Source organism: Catharus ustulatus, chromosome 6 (assembly GCF_009819885.2).
Source record: "Catharus ustulatus isolate bCatUst1 chromosome 6, bCatUst1.pri.v2, whole genome shotgun sequence".
Taxonomy (NCBI): Eukaryota; Metazoa; Chordata; class Aves; order Passeriformes; family Turdidae; genus Catharus; species Catharus ustulatus.
This window is the reverse complement of record NC_046226.1, coordinates 51,594,504-51,614,894: the sequence shown is the minus strand read 5'-3', so window position 1 is coordinate 51,614,894 and position 20,391 is coordinate 51,594,504. Positions and strand designations below refer to the sequence as shown.

At 43.6% G+C, this 20,391-nt stretch overlaps 1 protein-coding gene across 8 annotated transcripts in view; it reads right to left on the bottom strand.

Annotated features, from left to right (window-relative positions):
- Positions 1–20,391, bottom strand: part of TUB (TUB bipartite transcription factor) — a 141,932-nt gene that overhangs the window by 61,870 nt on the left and 59,671 nt on the right. The window contains exon 1 of one of the 8 annotated variants that reach the window (XM_042779399.1): positions 11,536–11,683. The exons of the other annotated variants lie outside the window; for them this stretch is intronic. Coding sequence (XP_042635333.1) covers positions 11,536–11,573 — 38 coding nt within the window. The 5' untranslated portion in view covers positions 11,574–11,683. Of the gene's footprint in view, positions 1–11,535; positions 11,684–20,391 lie in introns of those variants that run through there. 8 annotated transcript variants of the gene reach the window in all.

Sequence of the window (20,391 nt, the reverse complement as noted above, 5' to 3'; positions counted from 1 at the left end):
TTTTTTTATGCATAGTTCTCACTATCCCCCTTTGGATTTGACAAAGAGCAATATAAGTGAAATAAAAAAGACAATCTTATTTTGGAGAAAGAAGGGTGGAAGATAAAGCAAATATAACTCCTTCTCCAATCTTGCTACTGAGTTTTCATCCTGGAAAAGCCACGTTTGTGTATGTGCAGGGTCCCTATCAGCAACACAGAGGTAACACATTTCTGTCTTTGCAACCTCTCCCAACCTCTCCCGGAGCTCCCATACCAAGCAGTGCACAAGGCAGTGAGACACAAGCCTGGCAGCACACTCCAGCACAATGCCAAGGTGCATCCAGCACAGCCAGAGACCTGTCCCACTGAGCTCCTGAGCCACAGCCCCACTGTACACCAGGAGCATGCCAGGCAAAGGAGACACCGCAGGTGTAATCAGCGAGCACACGTCCTCTCAGATAGGGGAAGCTCTAGCACACAAAGCTGGAGACCTCTTCTAACCATATCAGATGTAATTAAACCACTTCAGGCACTGTGGGAAGCTATTTCCAAATGCATTTAAGTAAGGCAGAAAGAATGATTTTAGCTATTGGACCATTAAAAGGGAGTGAAGCTAAAATTCCCCTTTGGGTCTAATCAAGACTCATACACCAGCAGATGTTTTCTTCTCCTCTCTGATAAATACATATGACTGTGTATCTTCTGGTTTCTTTATGAAACACTAATTGCACACTGCACAGAAGGTCTAATTGATGTAGCATGTGATCACTGTTATTTGCACATTTTTCATAGCTCTAATCCTTCAGTGCACAACCACTCAGCTCCATTCTGCCACTCAGAGGGCTCCATTTTCTTGTTCACTCAGGACTTACCAAAACCAGAACAGGGTGAGGAGTTCAGCAGAATTACAGAAAGAAAGCTGGCTGGCACAAGCAAGCTAGAAATGTCTAAGACAGCAACATACAGCTCCTGTATGTGACCCTCCAAGGGTGTTTACATTGTGGCATGGTGTTGCACACTACCAGTGCACAGGCTGTTATCTTCACTAGAGTCAAACTGGAGAGAACACAGGGTGTCTGTCTGGGCTTCCAGCCCACACCAGTGACCCCAGCAGTGACCAGAGACCGCTCACCCACCCTTCTGCACCTCTGTGTGCTGGCAAACCAGGCTGCTCTCCAGGGAACACAGCACCCAGCTCCCACCTGCTGACAGAAGGACCTCTGCCTGAGCCTCCAATCTACTTTGGAATGACAGTTGCTGACAGTTCTTGGATGGCAGCAGAGACCTGGAATCCTGCTCAAATATTTATCTGCTTTGCCATTATTAAAAGATTTAATTTAAGAAGAGCTGGAAGATGATAAGGAAATACTGCCACTGACTGACAAATTCAGCACAAGCCACACTATGTCCAGGCACTCTCCCAGCAGCACACCCACTGCTCTCCCAAAACCAACATCAGCCAGGCAGAGGACACATACAGAAAAGGAAAGAACACAGAAAAAGGAAAACAAGCCTTCTTAAGTATTGAGTATCATTAGGAAATGGAGGCAGGCATTTAATGATGTAAAAAGAAAACAAATGCCCTCACTTCCTAAAGTAAATAACTCAGGGAATTATTAATAATGACTCAATCACTGTTAGTTATAGACATGTGCTAATGGCACGAAAACAAAAAATAGAAGCTGTATCATAGCCATGTCATGAAAAATTAGGAACAAGACAGATGTCATCAAGTGCAAAGTGAAAAGCAAAACCAGACAGAACAACATCTTTCTGTTCACTCTTTATAGCAATATGCACTCGTGTTTGGCATTGCTAATCCAAGATCACAGCAAATGCAGTATTGCAGAGATGGCTGTAAATTAAAACCCTTTGGGCTGAATTTTCACCCCAACACACAGAGACTTACTTTGAGGATGCTTCACAATGTCAACAGAGCATATTTACAGTCCATCACACAACGCAGTGAAAACCTCTCTGCCTCTAATGTATCTTATATTTTTCTTCAGAATAAGCTTTTTCAGAAGAAAATTAGTTGTTCCTGCCAAAGAACACATAAAAACTACACTGTGGTATACTCTGTTTGTCATTTTGACTAGGCAGCACAATAGTCCTTCTCATTCCACCACATTAACTATTTTCAACAGAATCTGAGCACTCCTGAAAACCCAACCATAGACAGGTTCTCAGCATTCCATCCTTTGAAAGGCCTATAGCAGCCTAAAGATAAAATACAGCTACTCTGCATGGTTTTAAACCTTCCTATTTTAACAGAATACTACAAGCAATAAACAGGATAGTCATTCCCAGTGAGCTCCCAGTTGCCTTACTATCTCCTTCAATTTTGGTTATAGCTTATACTATTTGATACCATGTCAATGAAAGGACAGCTTTCAGAAACTACAGTTTATTGAAGTAAAATTAATTTTCTAAGCTCTACAATATTTTCCTCCAAGTCTAGAGTTCACTGGATTCTTTTACCAGAAGTCTTTGTAAGAGAATGCCAATTTAACAAATCCAAAGTTTATAAACTTAATGACCTCCACAGTTTCAGAACAGAATTTTGGGGAATAGGCACTCATCTGAGGTACTGAAACACTTTTCTAAAGAATGAAACAAAGGGCAGAGACTTGAACACCTGAATTTGCTTATCCCACCTTCCATCTTATGCAAAGATACCTTCACATTTTTCCTAACAGAATAATCTGGAAATAACTCTGACTCGAGGTGCATAGGATAGGAGAACTTTTTTTCTTCTAATACTACTCAGAACAACCCATGTTTTGCAAGTCCTAAAGCACATAGCATTAAATTAATAAAAAAACAGAGGGTGCCCAGGAACAGTAATAGGAAGGAAAAAGGGAGGAAAGGAAGAACAGTGGAAAGGAAGGAAGGAAGTTAGGAAGAATTTTAATCTCATTTAAATGTCCCCTGTGCTGGTTTTTCTTGCTTTTCAAAATCTGAGAATGATATTCAAGCCCCAAGGAGGCAATCAAGAATTTTTCAAGCTGTATCAATACTGCCAGAATACTATAGTATATCATTATTTGAAATAGCCAACATTTAAAAGGCACCTTCCAGGAAGACTCAAACTTCTAGCAATGTCATGATCTTTTTATACTGACATGATGGCCCAGTTTCTCTGGGTATTAATACAGTATTTCTTAATTAATAGATCTGGCAGATGCAAGATATATTGGCTATATGGTGATGTCACCATCCCTGGGGGTATTTAAAAGCTTTGTAGATGTGGCACTTAGGGACATGAGTTAGTGGTGGACTTGGCAGTGTGGGGTAAATGGTTAACTTGATGATCTTGGACATCTTTTCTGACCAAATGATTCTATGATTGCAGAGATGTAACAATAAGCCACATGCAGAGGCATATGAGCTCTGCCTTAATGACAGACAATAAATAAAACAATGTTAATGTTATTCTAGGGCAAGCACAAAAAGTTCTCTAAAGCCTTACACTTCACTTTTTAAATCTGCAGCAACAGCCAGTGGAGTGATTTAAGATTCAGTAACCTGGAAGAATCAATTATCAAGGTCTGACTCAATGGCGTGTAGAGACACCTTTAAAGTTATTTAACACTGCTCTACAGATGCAGTGTCCCAAAAGAGTCATTATTCACCCGAACAACTGAGCTAAAGTTTCAGCACAGAAGACTTCAAGCAATCCCCAGGTTTGCAAAACACTGTTTAATGGAAATTCACACTCCTGGCTTGAGTATTGGGATTTATATCTGCCAAAAATAGTGGGATAAATTCCAGGGTACAGTATGTGTCTTAGTCTTTTGGTTTCCTCAACCTGATCTGAGCAGTTAGTCTAAGTCATTGTCTGGACAAGTTATCTGCTCTTTAATTTCCACAGAATATTCAATAATTTCCTCAAATTTTCAGAAGTGAGAATTGCTACATGATGCAATGTAATTTGTTTTTGTTGCTGTTACTGCAGCCAAGTGAAAATGCTGCTGTAGTAATATGGGCTAGCAACAACCTGCTCTGAAAAAACAGCCAGACCTGTTTTCCTTATGTTTCTTGCTGTGGCACAGGAACAACTAATGCAAACACCTAGCCTTTAACTTAATTCATTTTGCTTTCAAACTGATAACAAATTTGAAAGACAGAACTGTTCAGATCCCTTCCTGAACTGTAAATCAAACACCAATGTACTTGTATTTCACTTGCAAATACAATTTCCAACTTAGTCATCATTTGAAGCTAATCAAGGAATTTCTTCACCTTGTAATATCTCATCTGCCGGTAGTTAAAACTGTGATTGGAATTAAAATTACCATTAAAAACTTCATGCTGTGGTTTCATTACCTGTGTCAAATGAGCTACAATAATCATGAATTATGATATTCACAGGCTTGTGCTAACATGCATCACAACAGGGATCAGGAGGTTTCCACTGAAATTTGCAATTCAAGACCTAATTTTCATAAATATCTGAGAATCCAAGAACTCCACTTCATGAAAGAATGACTCGGGCACTTGCACTGTCAGAGAGCAAGATCAAGTGTGTCACTCACAAGCACATTGGCACATTCATGCATCACAGACCACTTGCTGTTACTGAGCTAAAACATGAGCTCAGAGAAGGGGATGGCACCAATCCAAGCCCCTTCTAAGGCAGCAGAAAGGCTCTGGTGCCACCTCTTTGGGACAACTCCCTGCAAGCAACCACAGAACTGCTCGGATGGCAGAGGGCAGCCCCAGCCTCTACAGCATCCCTGCTTTAGGGGAAGGATGCTGGGCTGAATGCTCAAAATCAGCATCCAAACCCGCACAGTTCTTGTCCTGGCTGAAGCAGTTTCTCTCCTCTGCTCTGTAGGGCCTGCTGCACTCCCCTGAAGGAGGAAGTGCTTTCAACTGGGTCACCATTTCTCTTTCAGGATAAAAACCAGATAAATAGGTAATCCCTCAACTTATCAGCAATACAAGAGTATGAAACCTGCTTCTGCTGTAATCACTGAAAGGGAAGGGAAAGATATCTTTTAGCTTCTTATTAACGCAAAAGAATAGAATACAAAACCATCTAAAAGTAATTTAATTATGGAGCAAACTGAGCTTTTAAAATGTCAAGAAGCTATGGAACATAGACATAAACTACATAAATTACACTGCCATCAAGTGTTAGATGAAACAACCTGGCATAAAATAACTATGGGAGGAAAAAAAGTTTCACCTTTTATGATGTGTACTCATCCAAAAATAATTATTCCAGTCTTTCCACCTTCTCCCACTGTTACCTTTGTACACTCTATACACCCTTCCCTGAGAGCACATTTCCTTATCTAAGTCAATATCCCCTGACTTCCCATTTTCCTAAGAACAGACAGTCCAAAGAAGCTAATGATAATACGCCTATAAAAAAAATAAAAGCAAAAATAATCCCCATGCCAGCAATCACCCTGAGCTTTCCACTTGCATTTTGTGCTCCTCTCTTGTACTTGCCTTCTAAACTGAAAATTTTCCAGCCTGAAGACTGCCTTCCCGTATACCTGCATATTATTAGCATTATGTAAATGACAGCAGGGCCCAGAGAAGTGTTACATTCTCAGCTGAGAGCCCTCAGAACTTGCTGGTATCATCATTGCCCTGCCATTACATCAAGACAAAAGAGATTGCAAAACTGTGGCAAAACAGTTCTTCCATCCCTGCCACCTCCTGTGCATGACACAGACCTGTCACCATCTCCTAGTCTCAGTTACTGGCCTTCACATACTACAGGAATGAACTGTTCCGCAGTAAGTGAGATACAAAATAAACACCAATTGTAATATCCATGCTTAAGGCATTAATCTTTGAATACACAGCTGCAAATACTGAAATTAATTCTCAATCTGCAAAATAAATAATTTCAGCTTTTAGAAATTGCAAATGTACTAACTACTTAAGTAACACAATGAGAAGCTGGGATGGATTTCTTTAAAAGCTACAAACAATAAAATACAAATTAAATAGCAAATGTTTACAGAGAAGGATATCTTCTGCAGGCACCATACAGCTGGCATGACAGAATTCTACTTTCATGAATAATCTTGAAGTAGGAAAGAGAACAGAAAAAGAGGCAAGGAGAGCAAGATGTAGGGAAAAATGGCAAAAAGAAATCTGTTCATCGGTTGAAAGAACAGAAAAGCATGAATTAGAAAATAAGTCATTAGTGTGAGAGGAAGAAAAATGAGGAGGAAGTGTGAAAAGAATCTAGCTCTCTGGAATGGCAATTTTTAGTTACTAAATAAAAAGTACCACCTTCCAGAAAAACTGCTGCTTGCATGTCTAAATGGGATGCCACTCTAGGGAATGTCCAAAAACCCTCAGGCATAAGAATCAAAACTGCCCAACTCAAAGTGCAAGAGGAGAGACACTGCATTTCACATCCACTTCCCGGCTGTGATCCAAATCTGGCACAGATGGCTGGTAAATGATTGCCACTGCCAGGAACCTACAAATGATTGTTGCTACCAGAAACCCATTGGCCTGGGAAAAAATCAGTTTTGTGTCAACCTGGCGGCTGACACCGCAAAGGTGCCGGGGTGGCTGTGCTCTGGGACAGCTGCTGCATCATTTACTGTCCTTAGGGGAGGCAAAGCCCCTTCAGCCCCTTATTAAATCCACCTCTGGCACACTGCAAAGCACAGGACAACGAGGTTTCACGCCCAGCTCTGCAGCTCATCTCCCTTGAGCCTTGTCCCATTTCCATTTAAGCCAACACCCTGCAACTTCCACGGCTCAGAATACATATTTTCCTCACCTCTCTTTTCTGCCTGGTTGATTTAGGCTACCAGCTTTGGGGTAAAAATTGCCTCGAACATCTCCCTCACAGTGATGCTGGGCAAAGCACCTTTGATCTCTGCTGGAGTCGCTGTGCACCACAGCAGGAACACTCCATGCAGGAGCACAGAGTTCCATTAAGGGAGAGCTCTAACTTAAATGTTTTAAAAGCACACGACCAGGCTAATTTTACACACTGAATAGCCTGAGACAAGACAGCCTGTTTCAGAGAAGAGGAGAGACACAGTCTTTGAACTCTTTTCCTTAGAAAAAGCAGCTCATGTAAATTATCCATGCCATTCCCCACGGCAGGAGGCTGGGAGTGAGCCTGCCTGCATTGCGATGCTCACAAACCGCACCTTGCAGCAAGGTGAGCATCCACCTGCACTGCTGCCTTCCCAATGCCAAAACTTATGGGTACAGATCATCCCACCCCCTCAACAACATCCACAGAAACAAGTGTGGGATACCCTGGATCTTCAAGGCCGTTCTTTTTCCAGGACTTGTTTACACATCACACTTCCAGAAATCTTCTTATCTGCCCTAATTGCGATGATTCATGAATTTACAACCACGATTTTCTTCCAACTGTAATCTTTCCCTTTGCAAGTAAATAACTTGTGACTGTTTACAGCTGCAATACCTAAGCATAGCCTTAAAACTTCAGAGCAAATTCACAAAAGCTACAAAAATTGAGCATAACAAAACCTGTCACGAACAAAAATAATGTGTATTATTACCACCATCATGTACATATCAAGACACATTATGCCATTGCAAACGCAGGCTGTGTGATCTGCTCTCTTCAGTGCCAAGTGCCAGGCCTCCCCAGGGCACAGTTCAGGGGTGCCCTCTGGCCATGGCAGGTTTATCCATACAAACCAAGGCTCAGCAGCACCACACAGACACTATACAGACAACTCTGGGGACTTGTATTAAATTAATTCCTGGGCGGAATGGCTTTTCAGCTGGTGCTGTTTAGGTATTTCTCATGGAACAGGTTAGCTGGTTAGGTAAATGCTGCTTTTAAAGTTACAACCAAGATTTATTGTTAAAGAAGCCGCTGAAAACATAAGAATAAATAATAATAATAGAGACTAGGGCCTTACTGTGAGTTTACTGATACTTTGATCTTACCTAGCAGCAGTTTTACTTGACTGCAGTTTTATAGTATGAGGAATATCTTCACTTATTCAAGATGCACCAGCATAAAAAAATGAGTATGTTATATTTAATTTATAGCATTTCTTAAATATGAGTTCAAGAGAAAGATATGAAACAAAAACAGACTTTTGAATAAAAAACCTGAACTCCTGTGAATTTGTAATGATTACCAGACACTTCTGCATTGTATTTCCTGCTGGAAACTGCTGAAGGATACCAAAGGAAAACACTACTGTACCTGAGAATATAATTCTTCAAGAAGCTACATCTTACTCTTAATTTGCATTGCAAACCACCTTTGGGGCTGGGGGCAGCTACATGGTCTGCAACTGATTTTTTTTTTTTAATCGCATCTAAACTATTTTGAATCTTTATAATAAAGAGCAGAGACATCATTAAAAACAGGCATAATTTAAAGAATTTCCAGCTCACTGTACCTGATATGCAGCTTCATGTAAGTGCTTAATCATATGCTTAAACTTCTATTTAAGAAATGTGTCAATGCAATATATTTACTTTTAAAAAACAGCTTCCCAACAATTTTTCATAACATTAACAAGCTGAAATCTCATCCTATTACTACTAGTGTTTCAAAAGCAGAATACATAAGGGAGGATGAAAAGATGTAAGGGAAAAACATTGAAATCACAAACTCACAAATATTAATCTTTTATTTGCCTTGGCACAAACTACCACTGACACGAAAATTTGCCCACTATTTTTTGTTAACTCACTCAAAACGTTCTCAGCATCTTAAAAGGGGAAGTATAAGTCTATGAGTTGTGGACACTCACAGAGCAGGTGGATTGCTTAATGAATTGCACATAACACACGTGGAACTGACTCCCTCTGGCTAACTTCACTTGAAAGGAAAAATATGACATTTTACTAGCAGAAACATAATTCTTCTCTGTTATTATATTCAGGTGTATACCTGCACATATATTCCACTGCTAGAAGGATACACCTTTCCAGACTTCAGCATGCCCAGCAGCCTATGCCCTGTCCCCCACACCAGCAGCAGCGACACTCTAGGCTGTCACATGTCACCCAGACCATAAAGAAGGTGGTGAACCTAGCTCTGAGAGTCAGCACCCACTGAACCCACCACAGCAAACAAGAATGTGAAGCAAGAGGGCAGATAAGCATGAGGCATTTTGCTCTCAGAGAGAAGATGAACTGTTCCAAGGGGTGCACATCAGGTCTCTCTCTCCTCCTCCTTGTGTATTTCACTCCCTCGAAACGGTACTTTGACCTAATTTACTCAAACAGTGTTTTCATGTGTAAACTCACTCACATATGCATTCACACACCACTGCTTCCTGGGCAAGTATGTTTAGGGGATCCTGGAAAATGCTTTATTCACACGAGTCCAGTAAAATTTTGCATTTTACCTTTAACTTAAGAACTATCTCTGAAGACTGAAAAATAAGTCAGCTTCTTGAGAGAAGCTATGAGAAGCCTAAATAAAGACACTTCAGAGCAGAACTGTGGTTTGCTTGCCTTTTGGTTTCAAGCAGTCCTCAGCAGTTTCTGACCATAAACACATCATTAACATTCAAGAATAACATTACATTAGAAAATATATGAGCATTATCAAATCTGTGTTTCTCTGAAGATTTGCTGCTTTACCTCCCTTTGTTTCTCCACGCTGCACTGAGCAGAAGTGGAGATGTTTTTTTATTTCTTTCTTCGAGGTCACTGCTATCAAACCCCTGAGCAAAGTTTTGGCATTGGCCTCTGCAGAGCCTTGTGTACAGTGAGAGAACGGAGAAACTGTTCCACTGCTGCTGGGATGAGCCATGAACAGCTGTTCCTCTGGTATTTCTGTCCTCATTACAAGGCTTCAAATTGCATCAGAAATGCATCCACTAGTCATTTTTGAAGCCTTATTGCCAATTCCTTACATCTTTTCAAAATGCATGGGCTGAAAATGCTATTGCTGAGACAGTAGCAATATTCTCAGATTCACTGCAATCATGTTTCTTTCTTTAAAATTCTTCTACTGATTTGAACTGTGATGTGCACATAGCAAAATAGCAGATTTCCACTTGTGCATTTATCCTGGGTTTTTTTTTTGTGTTGAGGAGTGATGTATTTGTGTTCACGTTGCATTCATTGTGGCACACGTCTGCTACAAACACTGTCATTGAGAACGTGGCAAACCACAACTGACCTGCTTAAGCAGCTGTCTTTGTTTTAAAATGCACTCTGTACATATTTTTAATCCCATGATTCTCTACCGACAACACAAATAAAAGGTTTTTCATAGAGTCAACTAGGTTGAAAAAGACCTTGGAAATCATCGAGTCCAACCTGTGACTGAACGCCACCTTGTCAACCAGACCATGGCACTGAGTGCCACATCCTGAACACCTCCAGGGATGCGGACTCCACCACCCGCCTGGGCAGCTCATTCCAATACCTAATCATCCTTTTTGTGAAGAACTTTTTCCTGATGTCCAACCTAAACCTCCCCGGGAGCACCGTAAGACTGAGTCCTCGTGTCCTACGTTACCATATCTACTTTGTTTCACTTGCAACCAAATCAGTGAAACAAACGTGGCTTCTGTCGCTTTCAGAGCACCTTGTAAAACCCCTCGTGATTTCCCTCCGTAAAAATTCAGCTTGAAACAGACAAGTTTTTCGGTTTCTAACGAAAACTAAAAATAAAAAGCAAAACAAAACAAACAAACCCATAATGTTAATGTACTCTGAACAGCAGATTCGGAAATGGGTCTACTGCTGGAACAGCCCATCCCGCCCGGAGTGAATTATTCGGCTCTGTCGGGCAGGTCTGACACGAACTATTCCCTCGTTCCAGCCGCAGATGCTCCCGCTGCTCCACACCCGGGCGCTCGGGGCAGGGCACGGCTGCGGGGCTGGGGAGGGCAGGGCAGGAGGCTCGGGGCACCGGGGGTTCGGGTCACCGGGGGCTCGGCGCTCCAGAGGTTCGGGTCACCGGGGGGCTCGGCGCTCCGGGGGTTCGGGTCACCGGGGGGCTCGGCGCTCCGGGGGTTCGGCGCTCCGGGGCCGGCTCCGCTGACGCACGGGGCTCCCGGGCCGCCGCCGCGCCGCGGCTCCCGTAGCTTATGGCAACGGCGGAGCCAATGGCAGCCGCGGGCCGGGCGCTGCCATGGCGATCCCGCTCCCCGCCATGGCGGCCCCGCCAGCCCCGCGCATCGCCCGCCCCGGCCCCGCTCCCGGAGCCGCCGCCGGCGGGGCCAGCGCGGGCCCGCAGCCCGAGCCGCGGCAGCCGCCACCGACGGCGCAGCGCTCCGCCCGCCGGGGCCGCAGGGCAGGACAGCTCCGCGCTGTGCCCGCTCCCCGCGGGGCTGACAGCTCGCCCCGAGAGCAGACCCCGAACTTCGCCGAGCGCCACCGGCCCCAAGTTGGGAGGCGGGACCCGGCGCCCCTCCGGGCAGCGCCCGCACGGGCCGGCCCGCGACCCGCTCCCCCCGGCGGGACCCGCCGCGCCCCGGGGAGGGTCCGGCCGCTCCGGCCCCGCGAGCGAGCGCGGGTTGCGGCGGGGACCCCCCGAGGGGCAGCGGCTCCTGCCCAGGGGCAGCCCCGGTGCCTCCGCCCCGCCCGCCGCCTGCCCCCGTACCTGTAAGGGATCCAGTCCGCCTGGTGCCGCGAACTCATCTCTCCCCGGCGACGCTGCCCGGAGCCGAGGAGGCGGACGCGGCCGCTGCTGCCCGAGTCGGAGCCCGCCACGGCGCGGGCAGCATCCTCCGTCCGGGGCGGGGGCGGGCGGCGCGCCGGTTATCCCGGCAGCGGCCGCAGAAACATCCCCCCGGGGAGGGCTCCCAGCGGCGGGCCGGGCTGCATGGGGAGGGGGCGGCCGGGGGCAGCGGGAGGCGGCTCCCAGCCCTTCCTCCCTGCCCGGAGCGGCGGCTGAGTCGCGCACCGGAGCGGGGAGGGGCGGGGGAAGGGCCAGCGGCGGGCAGGGAAAGGCAGGGCAGCAGCGCCGCGTCCCCGCCGCCGCTACCCGCCCGCCCCCCCGCTGCCGCCGCGCTCAGGCATCGCCCGGGCGAGGCGGGTGCCGCCGCCCCGAGCCGAGCCGGGCCGGGCCGAGCCGGGCCGCCCTCCGCGCCGGGCCCGCCCCTGCCCCGTCAGCCGCGCCGCCGCCGGGCATATGCAGCGAGCGGGCTCGGCTCGGCACGGCTCGGCACGGCACAGCCCGCCCTGGCATCGGCAGAGACCGAGCCGGCAGCCCTGGCTGACCGGGGCGCGGAGAGGTGCGAGCAGAGCGCAGCCTGCACGCAGGCTCCTCTCCGCCCAGGCAAGATGTATGAATTGCAGCGACTCGACCCAAAATGGTCGAGGAACCTCGGCCTGGGGGCTGTTGTAAGGACTCGCCGCGGCTCTTAAGGGAGAATGCGTGGTTTGGGTTTGCCAGCAGCGCACTGATGCCCTGCGGTGATGCAGGAGAGCTTTTGGGGTCTGGTGGTCGCAGCCGCCTCTGCTGGCCCTGGCACGGCCGTGAGCGCCGGCAGCTCTCCTGGGAAAACCAGGGTGGAAAGCTGAGGCTGGCTGGGAGCAGAGCACGGTGCCCTGAGGAACCCACCTCTTGCTACCCGGGTGTAATACAGGCCACCATCCTTTCAGCACAAGACCAGCTCTACAGCCACAGCAGAAGTAAAGCCCTTTTAAACCATGTAAATCCCGTGTCAGATTATAAGCTTATAGAAACAGTTGCTGACTTCATGGAAGAAACATGACCTGAGCAAAAAAATTAGTGAAAGATAAGGATTAATGAAAAATGGTATCTGTATTTGCTTTGAATAATGCCATTCTGGCCCCTAGTATCTCAGGAGCTTTGTTGTAGGTAACATTTGTACTGCACATGGGGGAGATATTTAAAGAAAACTTACGAGTTAACTGAGGTCACCTTTTCTCCCAAAACAGGGGCTGGGAAATAAACAACCAAAGAATTAAATGTGGCACTCACTGTACCTTTAGATAGTGAGGGGCACCCCAGTGACAAAGATGTGAAGCTCTGACCTAAGCCATACCCAAATTGCAGCACTGGTCTTCTGCCTGATATATAAATTCATCTGGAAGAAGGTTATGGTACAGGTTTATCCCATCACAAGTACTGCAGAATTAAAAGGAAAAATGAATGATTGAGGCTCTGGAAAGATGCACATCTGAGTAGAGAGTAAAAAATAAATAAATAAAAACTTCACCTAAGAAAACAGAGATGGGGAGTTTAGAGGTACGTGCCTACAAATGGTAGAGTAGGACAGAAAAAGTACCCTCATTTTGTGTTTATAGCATAGAAAGCAAGGAGACTATTATAATTTAGCAAATTAGACACAGATTGAAGGAGATTATTTTTAATTCAATGTAACTCTATGGTTGCACTCAGTACCAAAGATCATGGTTGGGGCCAGGAAGCCAACAGAAGATGGATGGCATGCTTAGCAGGCAACACAAGTATTATCATGTTCCTCACTGTCAGGAGCTGCCATAGGCTATTTTAAATCCAGAAATCAGATTTTCAACCTGTTCCAGAAATCCAAACCAGATCTGCTTTTAAGGAAGAATTCTCCCATATCCATACAAACAAAACATTGCTTTCTTGACCAGTGCCAGGCACTGGATTTGACAGACCTCCCTCCATTGCAGTCAGGCACGAGCTGGAGCTGTGGAACAAAGGGCTTCACCACCACCTGGCACTGTTATTAGCATGAGGAGGCGGCTGAAGAGAGATTCCCATCTCCTGGTACTAAGCTGTGTGCTTTTTCGGCACTGAGACTTCTGTGGAAGAGATGAAAGACAAAAGAAGAGCTTCCTGTCTCCAGAAGTTCTCGAGACTGATGATTAGAATATCTGTTTTCAAAAAGCCATAGGTGTAAAGGTTGGTAGATGAGCAAATGCAAGCACATCAAAAGGATGCCTCTGAATTTTGGAGTGATACAAAATATGGAAGTGCTTTACTGCCATTTAATACCCAAGATCATGTTTGGATTCACAGATAGAAGGCATACAGGGTAACCAGGTGTTCAAAATGGGAGACTGCCAGGGTGCCCTGAAAGATGGGCATGCACAGAGCATAATGTCCATCTAGGGAAAGCTGACAGAGAAGAAAGATAAGGAATATTTTATGGGAAGAAGGGGAAAACAATTTTCTGGCATTCTATCTGCTTCTGAATGGCTTACTTGTGCCCCCAACCCTTCTCCTCATCCTCCCCCACCCCAATTCACCTTCATCCCTTTACCATCTCTGGTAAATATTTTTTATATGGTTTCACTGTCCAGCTTTGGTTCTTTCTCAGCAGCAGTGCTCTGCCTCCATTTCTGAGGCAGCTGAGTGGAGTGGAAAGGTGAATACCAGTCCTCTGCAGCTGTCAGCATTGAGAGCAGGGTTACTGCACTTCTCTAACTCTGAGCGGGGTCACAACTCACCAGCCTTCTGTGGATGTTCCCCTGCTTTGTCTGTGTGGCACACAGAGCTATCTCTGAATGACAGGGCGAGTGCTACAGAGAAATCCTTGTCAGGAGAAGGACTGAGGTGTTCATTTTACTGTACAACAAGCCTCGAGATTGCCCTTGACATGCTGATCCATTCACTGGCATTTCCAGTAATTCTTAGCAGCTCTGGGAAGACCTGGCTTCACACCCACAGGTTTTTGCCAAGCGTTAAAACAACAAAAACCAGGAAAAAGCACCAGCATGTAACAAGTACACACCACAACGACTTCTAGGTGCTCTCTGTGAACAGAGCTGTACTTCTCAAAAGCCATTTTCAATTAGTTTCAGATGCCAGCCTGATGGGCAAGGCAGTCTGTTATAAAAGCAGTGCTTTAAAGGTTCAAGGACTGACACATGAAACAGCAGTGACACAGATGCAAACCTGTCTCCTCCACTGCCAAACACATCTCACTAAGCAACATCTTCATCTATACACAGTCTGCCATCTTTCCCATTATCCCTGTTTTGTCCTCTGTGTAAAATAAGTGTCCCACTAATACATTTTTATATTGAGGTGATGAATAATACAACACAACTGTATCTAACAGTTGAAAACACCTGCATTTGCAACAGAAAGCCTTCTGGCAATCTGGGTAGAGAGCAAGACATCAAAGCAGAAGCACTGTTTAAAGGGAGCCTGGAGAACCTAAGAAAGCAGTAAAATAGAAACTGATGTAAGCTCTTTCCTAAATGCACAGATTCATTACCTTTATGTCTAATTCTGCCATGATGGGGAAATTATGTTTTTTATTGTTTAGCCCATTAAATAAAAAGTAGTAAATGTATATACTGATTTGAAAAAGAGCATGGAGTATCTTTTATCTATCTACAGCCCTTTGTGTTTCTTTCTAGGCCCACTGTTACATCTGCACTGCTGAGCACAGCACTGTTCAGAGCTTGTGTGCTACAGAAAGAAAGGTCTGCATTTTGTGTGCCTTAGGTTTCCTACACCTCAGAGCTGCTACAACAGACTCAGGTTATGTATTGAATTAAATTCCTGCCTCGTTTGCCTTTTTGGCTGACCTGGACAAAGGCTGATTTTAGGAAAGTAATGAACTCAATAACCCATCCTTGGTTTATGCTGGGGTGTAACACACATCCTAACTCACAGTTCCCAACCCTTTCAAAAGGCATCCAAGGGACTAAAACAGTCTTTACTTTGGAGGTCTCCTGAAAGGGCTTGAGCTGCCAGTTTGTTGCCTCTGGGTCAGCTCAAGCACAGTGCAGAAACACTTCTGTCTAGTCTTTTAAATCTTATATTAGCACAAACAGAACAGATTTGGCATACATGTATAAAGATTCTGAGCTTTAATTTATTGGCTTTAGATTTTCTAATTTTAAGCTCCAACTGACAAGGAATAATGAAGGATGTGTTTGTGCTGGCATGGCTACAGAAGTGGTTGTGTTTGGATTTTTCCATTCCTATGTATCTAGAATCAAGAGATCATATTTGAAGTTAAACCACACCAAGTAAAATTTATCTCTACTCCTTAAGAACCTGGAGTTCCTAAAAATCTTCATGGATTTTTCTGTATAAAGCTCAGATCAGTTGTGAGCATATCTAGAACATTTTGTTTGCTTCTTTGAAAATCAAACTGTGGAATTAACCAGGACCAGGTGCAAAAGCTGAAGGTTTTGTATAATAAGCTGATATTCGTCAGGGTCAGTATATTTCTTCCCAACCACTCAGTTCTGAAATGCATTGAACCAAATTCATAATAAACTCTCAGGATAATAATAAGGGTGTTAACACTTTCCCAAATAATAAAAAAAAAGACAATCCTCTCAAAAAGTGAAAAAAAAGTCATAGCCCTGAGTGGTAATTTTGGCCTTAATAAACACTTCAGTAATACCAAGACATAATAGAGGTAATTCTGTCTGTTGGATGAGGCTTATGTCAAGTTCACTGTTATTGTGCTGTAGAAAGAAGCCCAGGTTAGATCTTGTTTCCCTGGTAAGTAAAAATAATTTAAAAAGGCATTATTTTTGATATCCTAATTTCAAACACAGCAAGAAAATATTATGGTAAAGGTGAACAATTTGGAGATGGAACTCTGGGGAGGAAACAGATTGGTACATGAAAGACTAATTGTAGTATTTACATGGTTGATCCTCTCCATCTCTCCAGAGAAGCTCACCTTTCCTTATTGCATTTCATCTATTCTCATTCCAATACCTGCATTCCTTATTGCTTCTTGATTGTGAGCCTGTGAAGTATAAATACTTATCAGTAACACCCTGAAATAAAATCTATTCTGCAATAACAGAATAGAGTTCCCTTGCCACCTAGGGTAATTTTTCACTTCAGTCACTTCAGTTTGAACTTGCCTAGCTCCAGGAGATTCTGTCTAATACCAGTTTCTTTAACAGTTATTACCAAGCTGACACCTACATCTACACATTCCTATTGAATAGGAAAGTATGAGAAAATGCTAACTTTTGAGAAGGGAAAGCTGTTAAGCTCCCTTTGCCAGCACTAGAAATCAAACTTCATATGTCACTGTCCCTGTGTGGGTGGCCTGCTTTCAACAATGGTGGCCTGTTTTCAACACCTTCTAAAGAAGTTTTAATTCAGTCTGATGCCACATCCTGTAACACACTCAGCATCTCTCTCAAAATCTTGCACTGGCTGCATCCAGTGTTCTGATTTTCCAGTGTAAGTAAAAAATCCTCTTACTGAGAGGAAAACAAACTATGTCACTGGTGTACATAAAGTCACTTGAATGAGAATTTAGTGAAGCTCCTGTTGTCTTTGGAATTGTTGTCCCATTGAACAATAACCTAAATCCACTAGTGGGGCCACTAGAAGTTGATTCTGTTCCTTATTCCCTTCAGATTCCCTGTTTGACTGCCCTCTAACATGATTCTTACACCCTGATGCCTAAAGTGATTGTTCATGAAGGATGAATTTTCCTGACAGTGCTTAAATACAAAATTGGATAGTCCTATGACCATTTCAACATACTATTTCACCTAAGTTTTGCTTTAAAAGGTTTCTTTTCCCTTTATTTATTATTATACCAAATTTTGCACTGTAATTTTGCTCTCATCTCTGGCACTTAATGCTCTTTGGACTTTCCCAAACCATTTACATTATTTACATAACAATCAAGGCAGTTATAATACCAAATTAAAAAAACATTATCAAAAAATACCTATGCCCAAAGTGCATCACTTCCCGATAAGACAGGTCTAAATTCACACGAAACCAAATGCAGGTTTACTGCCCATGAAAATTATGTCATTTGGGGTGGGGTTTTTGCCTTCTAAAAGTCAAGAATAATTTTCAGTTCTGACTCCTTTTCTGTTTTGTTTTATTTTCATGGAACACAAGATAAATGGCAATGGAAGAATCTCATTTCTGGAGATCATTTTGCACTCAGCCAGCAAGAGGGGAACATATTGTATCTCCCTTTGTCCCAAGTGTGGAGGACCCTGAGGTGTCCTTCCAGGACAAAAGCAGGCTATTCCAACTCAGACCGGGAGAACCACGCTGAAATTCTTGCAAGCTGTTAGCAAATGGCAGCATGTCTTATCCTGCTGAAAGGATAAATCTCAGGCTGTTTCTTCATATTAAATAGTCTTCCCTTTGCAGCATGGTGAGGTAACAACTGTACTTAGTACTGCAAAACCCCAGGATTAATCAAAAGCTGAGCATATCCTTCACAACTGTTCTGTGAAAGTATACATTGTTAAAAAAATACAAAAAAACCAAAAAACCCAAACACTGAAATTATATATCTAAAGTTGTCTACTCCAGCTGGGGGCTTAGTTTTATATGTTCATACTTAGCTGGGGGGAGTGAAACAAAAAGCCAAACAAAATCCTGCCTAATCTCAGGGATATTTCCATTTCACAGATAAGTCACATTTGAGTTTGAACTATCTGCCCTAAAAGCTGTTAACTTCACCTGACAACGAGCCAGAAAATTGAAATGCTCCCAGCAGAACTTGTAAGTAGAACCAGAAGTGCTTTGCCTTAGGTGTTTGGATGGAACATCACAATAATGACCTCCTCATTTTATACCCTCTAGATTTCTTCCATCAAACATGATTACTCAAAGAAGTCAGCTTCTTTTAAAAAAGAGAGCCTCAGATTTTAAGAGAATTAATGTTCCGTTACACTTTAGCACCAAGCTGCAATCAAATTAAAATGAGGTTGAGTTCACTGTACAAAGAAAAAAGATTTGAATGGTTTTGTTTGGAATCAAAGCAGCTGGAAAATTGGAAACCAGCTTTAGAATAGTTGAGTGTTTTTATAGCAAGAAAACATTCTACAGTCTTCAAAGTCTTCAGATTATATTTAAGATTAAATACTATCAAATTATTATTTTCATTTGCTTTCTTTAAAATGAACTACCTGGTAAAACTTTTCAAAAGGAGCAGGAATAAATATTTAAATTATTGTCCTTCTGCACTCTTTCCATCAGGATGGGCTAAATATATTTATCTTGCAATGGAAACACCTGGTTTTCCTTCAGAATTTATGCAACTTATTAAGTTGCAATCACCTGCATTTCTGGCCAGTCTGTGACAATATTTGTAGTACGACTGCTTTACCTCATCTTTGTAGTGCCATAAAACGTCACACCCACATTAGAAGTGACAAACTGAAGCAAGAGCTGGGTGATATGGTTTGGCTGCAGCTGTACAGAAAGCCTGTGGATGAACAGGGGAATGATCAGTTGATTTTCCCTGAAACACCCATCCCCAGCACACACAAATTAATTTCTGGGTAGTGTGCCAGGTGCTTTCCAAGTCCTCCATTTCCACCAGAACAAGAACAAGGTGGTAGCACGTTGCTTACTCAGTGTTTCCCTAAACTACAACCTAATGCAAGTGGTAATAATTTCAAATGCACAGATACACTGAATTAACTTAAACTGCTGGCTGAGAATTTCTGTTTGCAAACGCTGTTAATGTTATTGATTTCAGCACACAGTTTTTCACTTTGCCTCGATAGATGACTGAAGCCGTGGCCAAATAGCTCAACGTGAGCCAAATGTGAGACCCTGTGTTCAATAATGTGGTCCAGCCTAAAGAGCCCTTTTCTGTGTTTTAGCATTTTCTTATAAAATGCTTTATTTCAGTGTTTACTAGGTGATGTGGCTGTCAAAGTTTAACAGTTCTTTGCAGGGCAGCCCCCAGTTTCCACTGGAGAATGCCAGGGCAGGATTTTTTTGGCTGGAGATGCATTAAAACAAGACTTCCAATTAAAAAAATTAAAGTTCTTAAAAAAAAGACTTCTCCTCCATGGCAGAAGATAACATAAAGCAACATTTCTTGTGCAATTTTGGGGTAAGAATTAAAAAAAAAAAGGTCAATCGAATAGTTTACATCTTTCTAGTAAACACTATAAAAAAATTTCACGGATATGAGATTATGTGAGCCTGTGCCAATTATTATACAAGGAGATGACTGCGTGACATCTTTTTTTTCATTTTGCTTTACATAAACCAATCTTTTTTTAGGCCTCTCAGACTATTCTCAGACTACATCCACTTTATCCTGAATTACTGTGGGTAGATATTTACGGATATTCTATTTAATATCCAACTCAGGAATTGCTACTTTGACTCTTTGGGATTCCTTCGCACCTCCTGATCAGTGACAGTTCCCTGTTCTTCTTCTAAGCCAAATGCTGTTACACTTTGCTTGCATGAATACTGCATTTTCCCTTCTATCCTTCCAGCTGTGTTCCTGTGCCCGTTTCATTCATGCACCACTGTTATTCCAGTCTGGCTCACGACATGATGGCAGCCATGCCCTTCAACCCCCCTTCAGGTGCAGCAAGTTACAAATTATCCTGCCTGAAAGCAGGGATGATTCCAGCCTCACACAAAATGTATTATTTATGACTAAATCAAAAGGAGACTGTGAGAACAATGCCACTCTCCTTCAGTGAACGTGCAGATACAGTACATGCTATGGAGAATAAGAAGCCAGGGAGATGATCTGAATTGGGAAAAGATATGATGCACTCA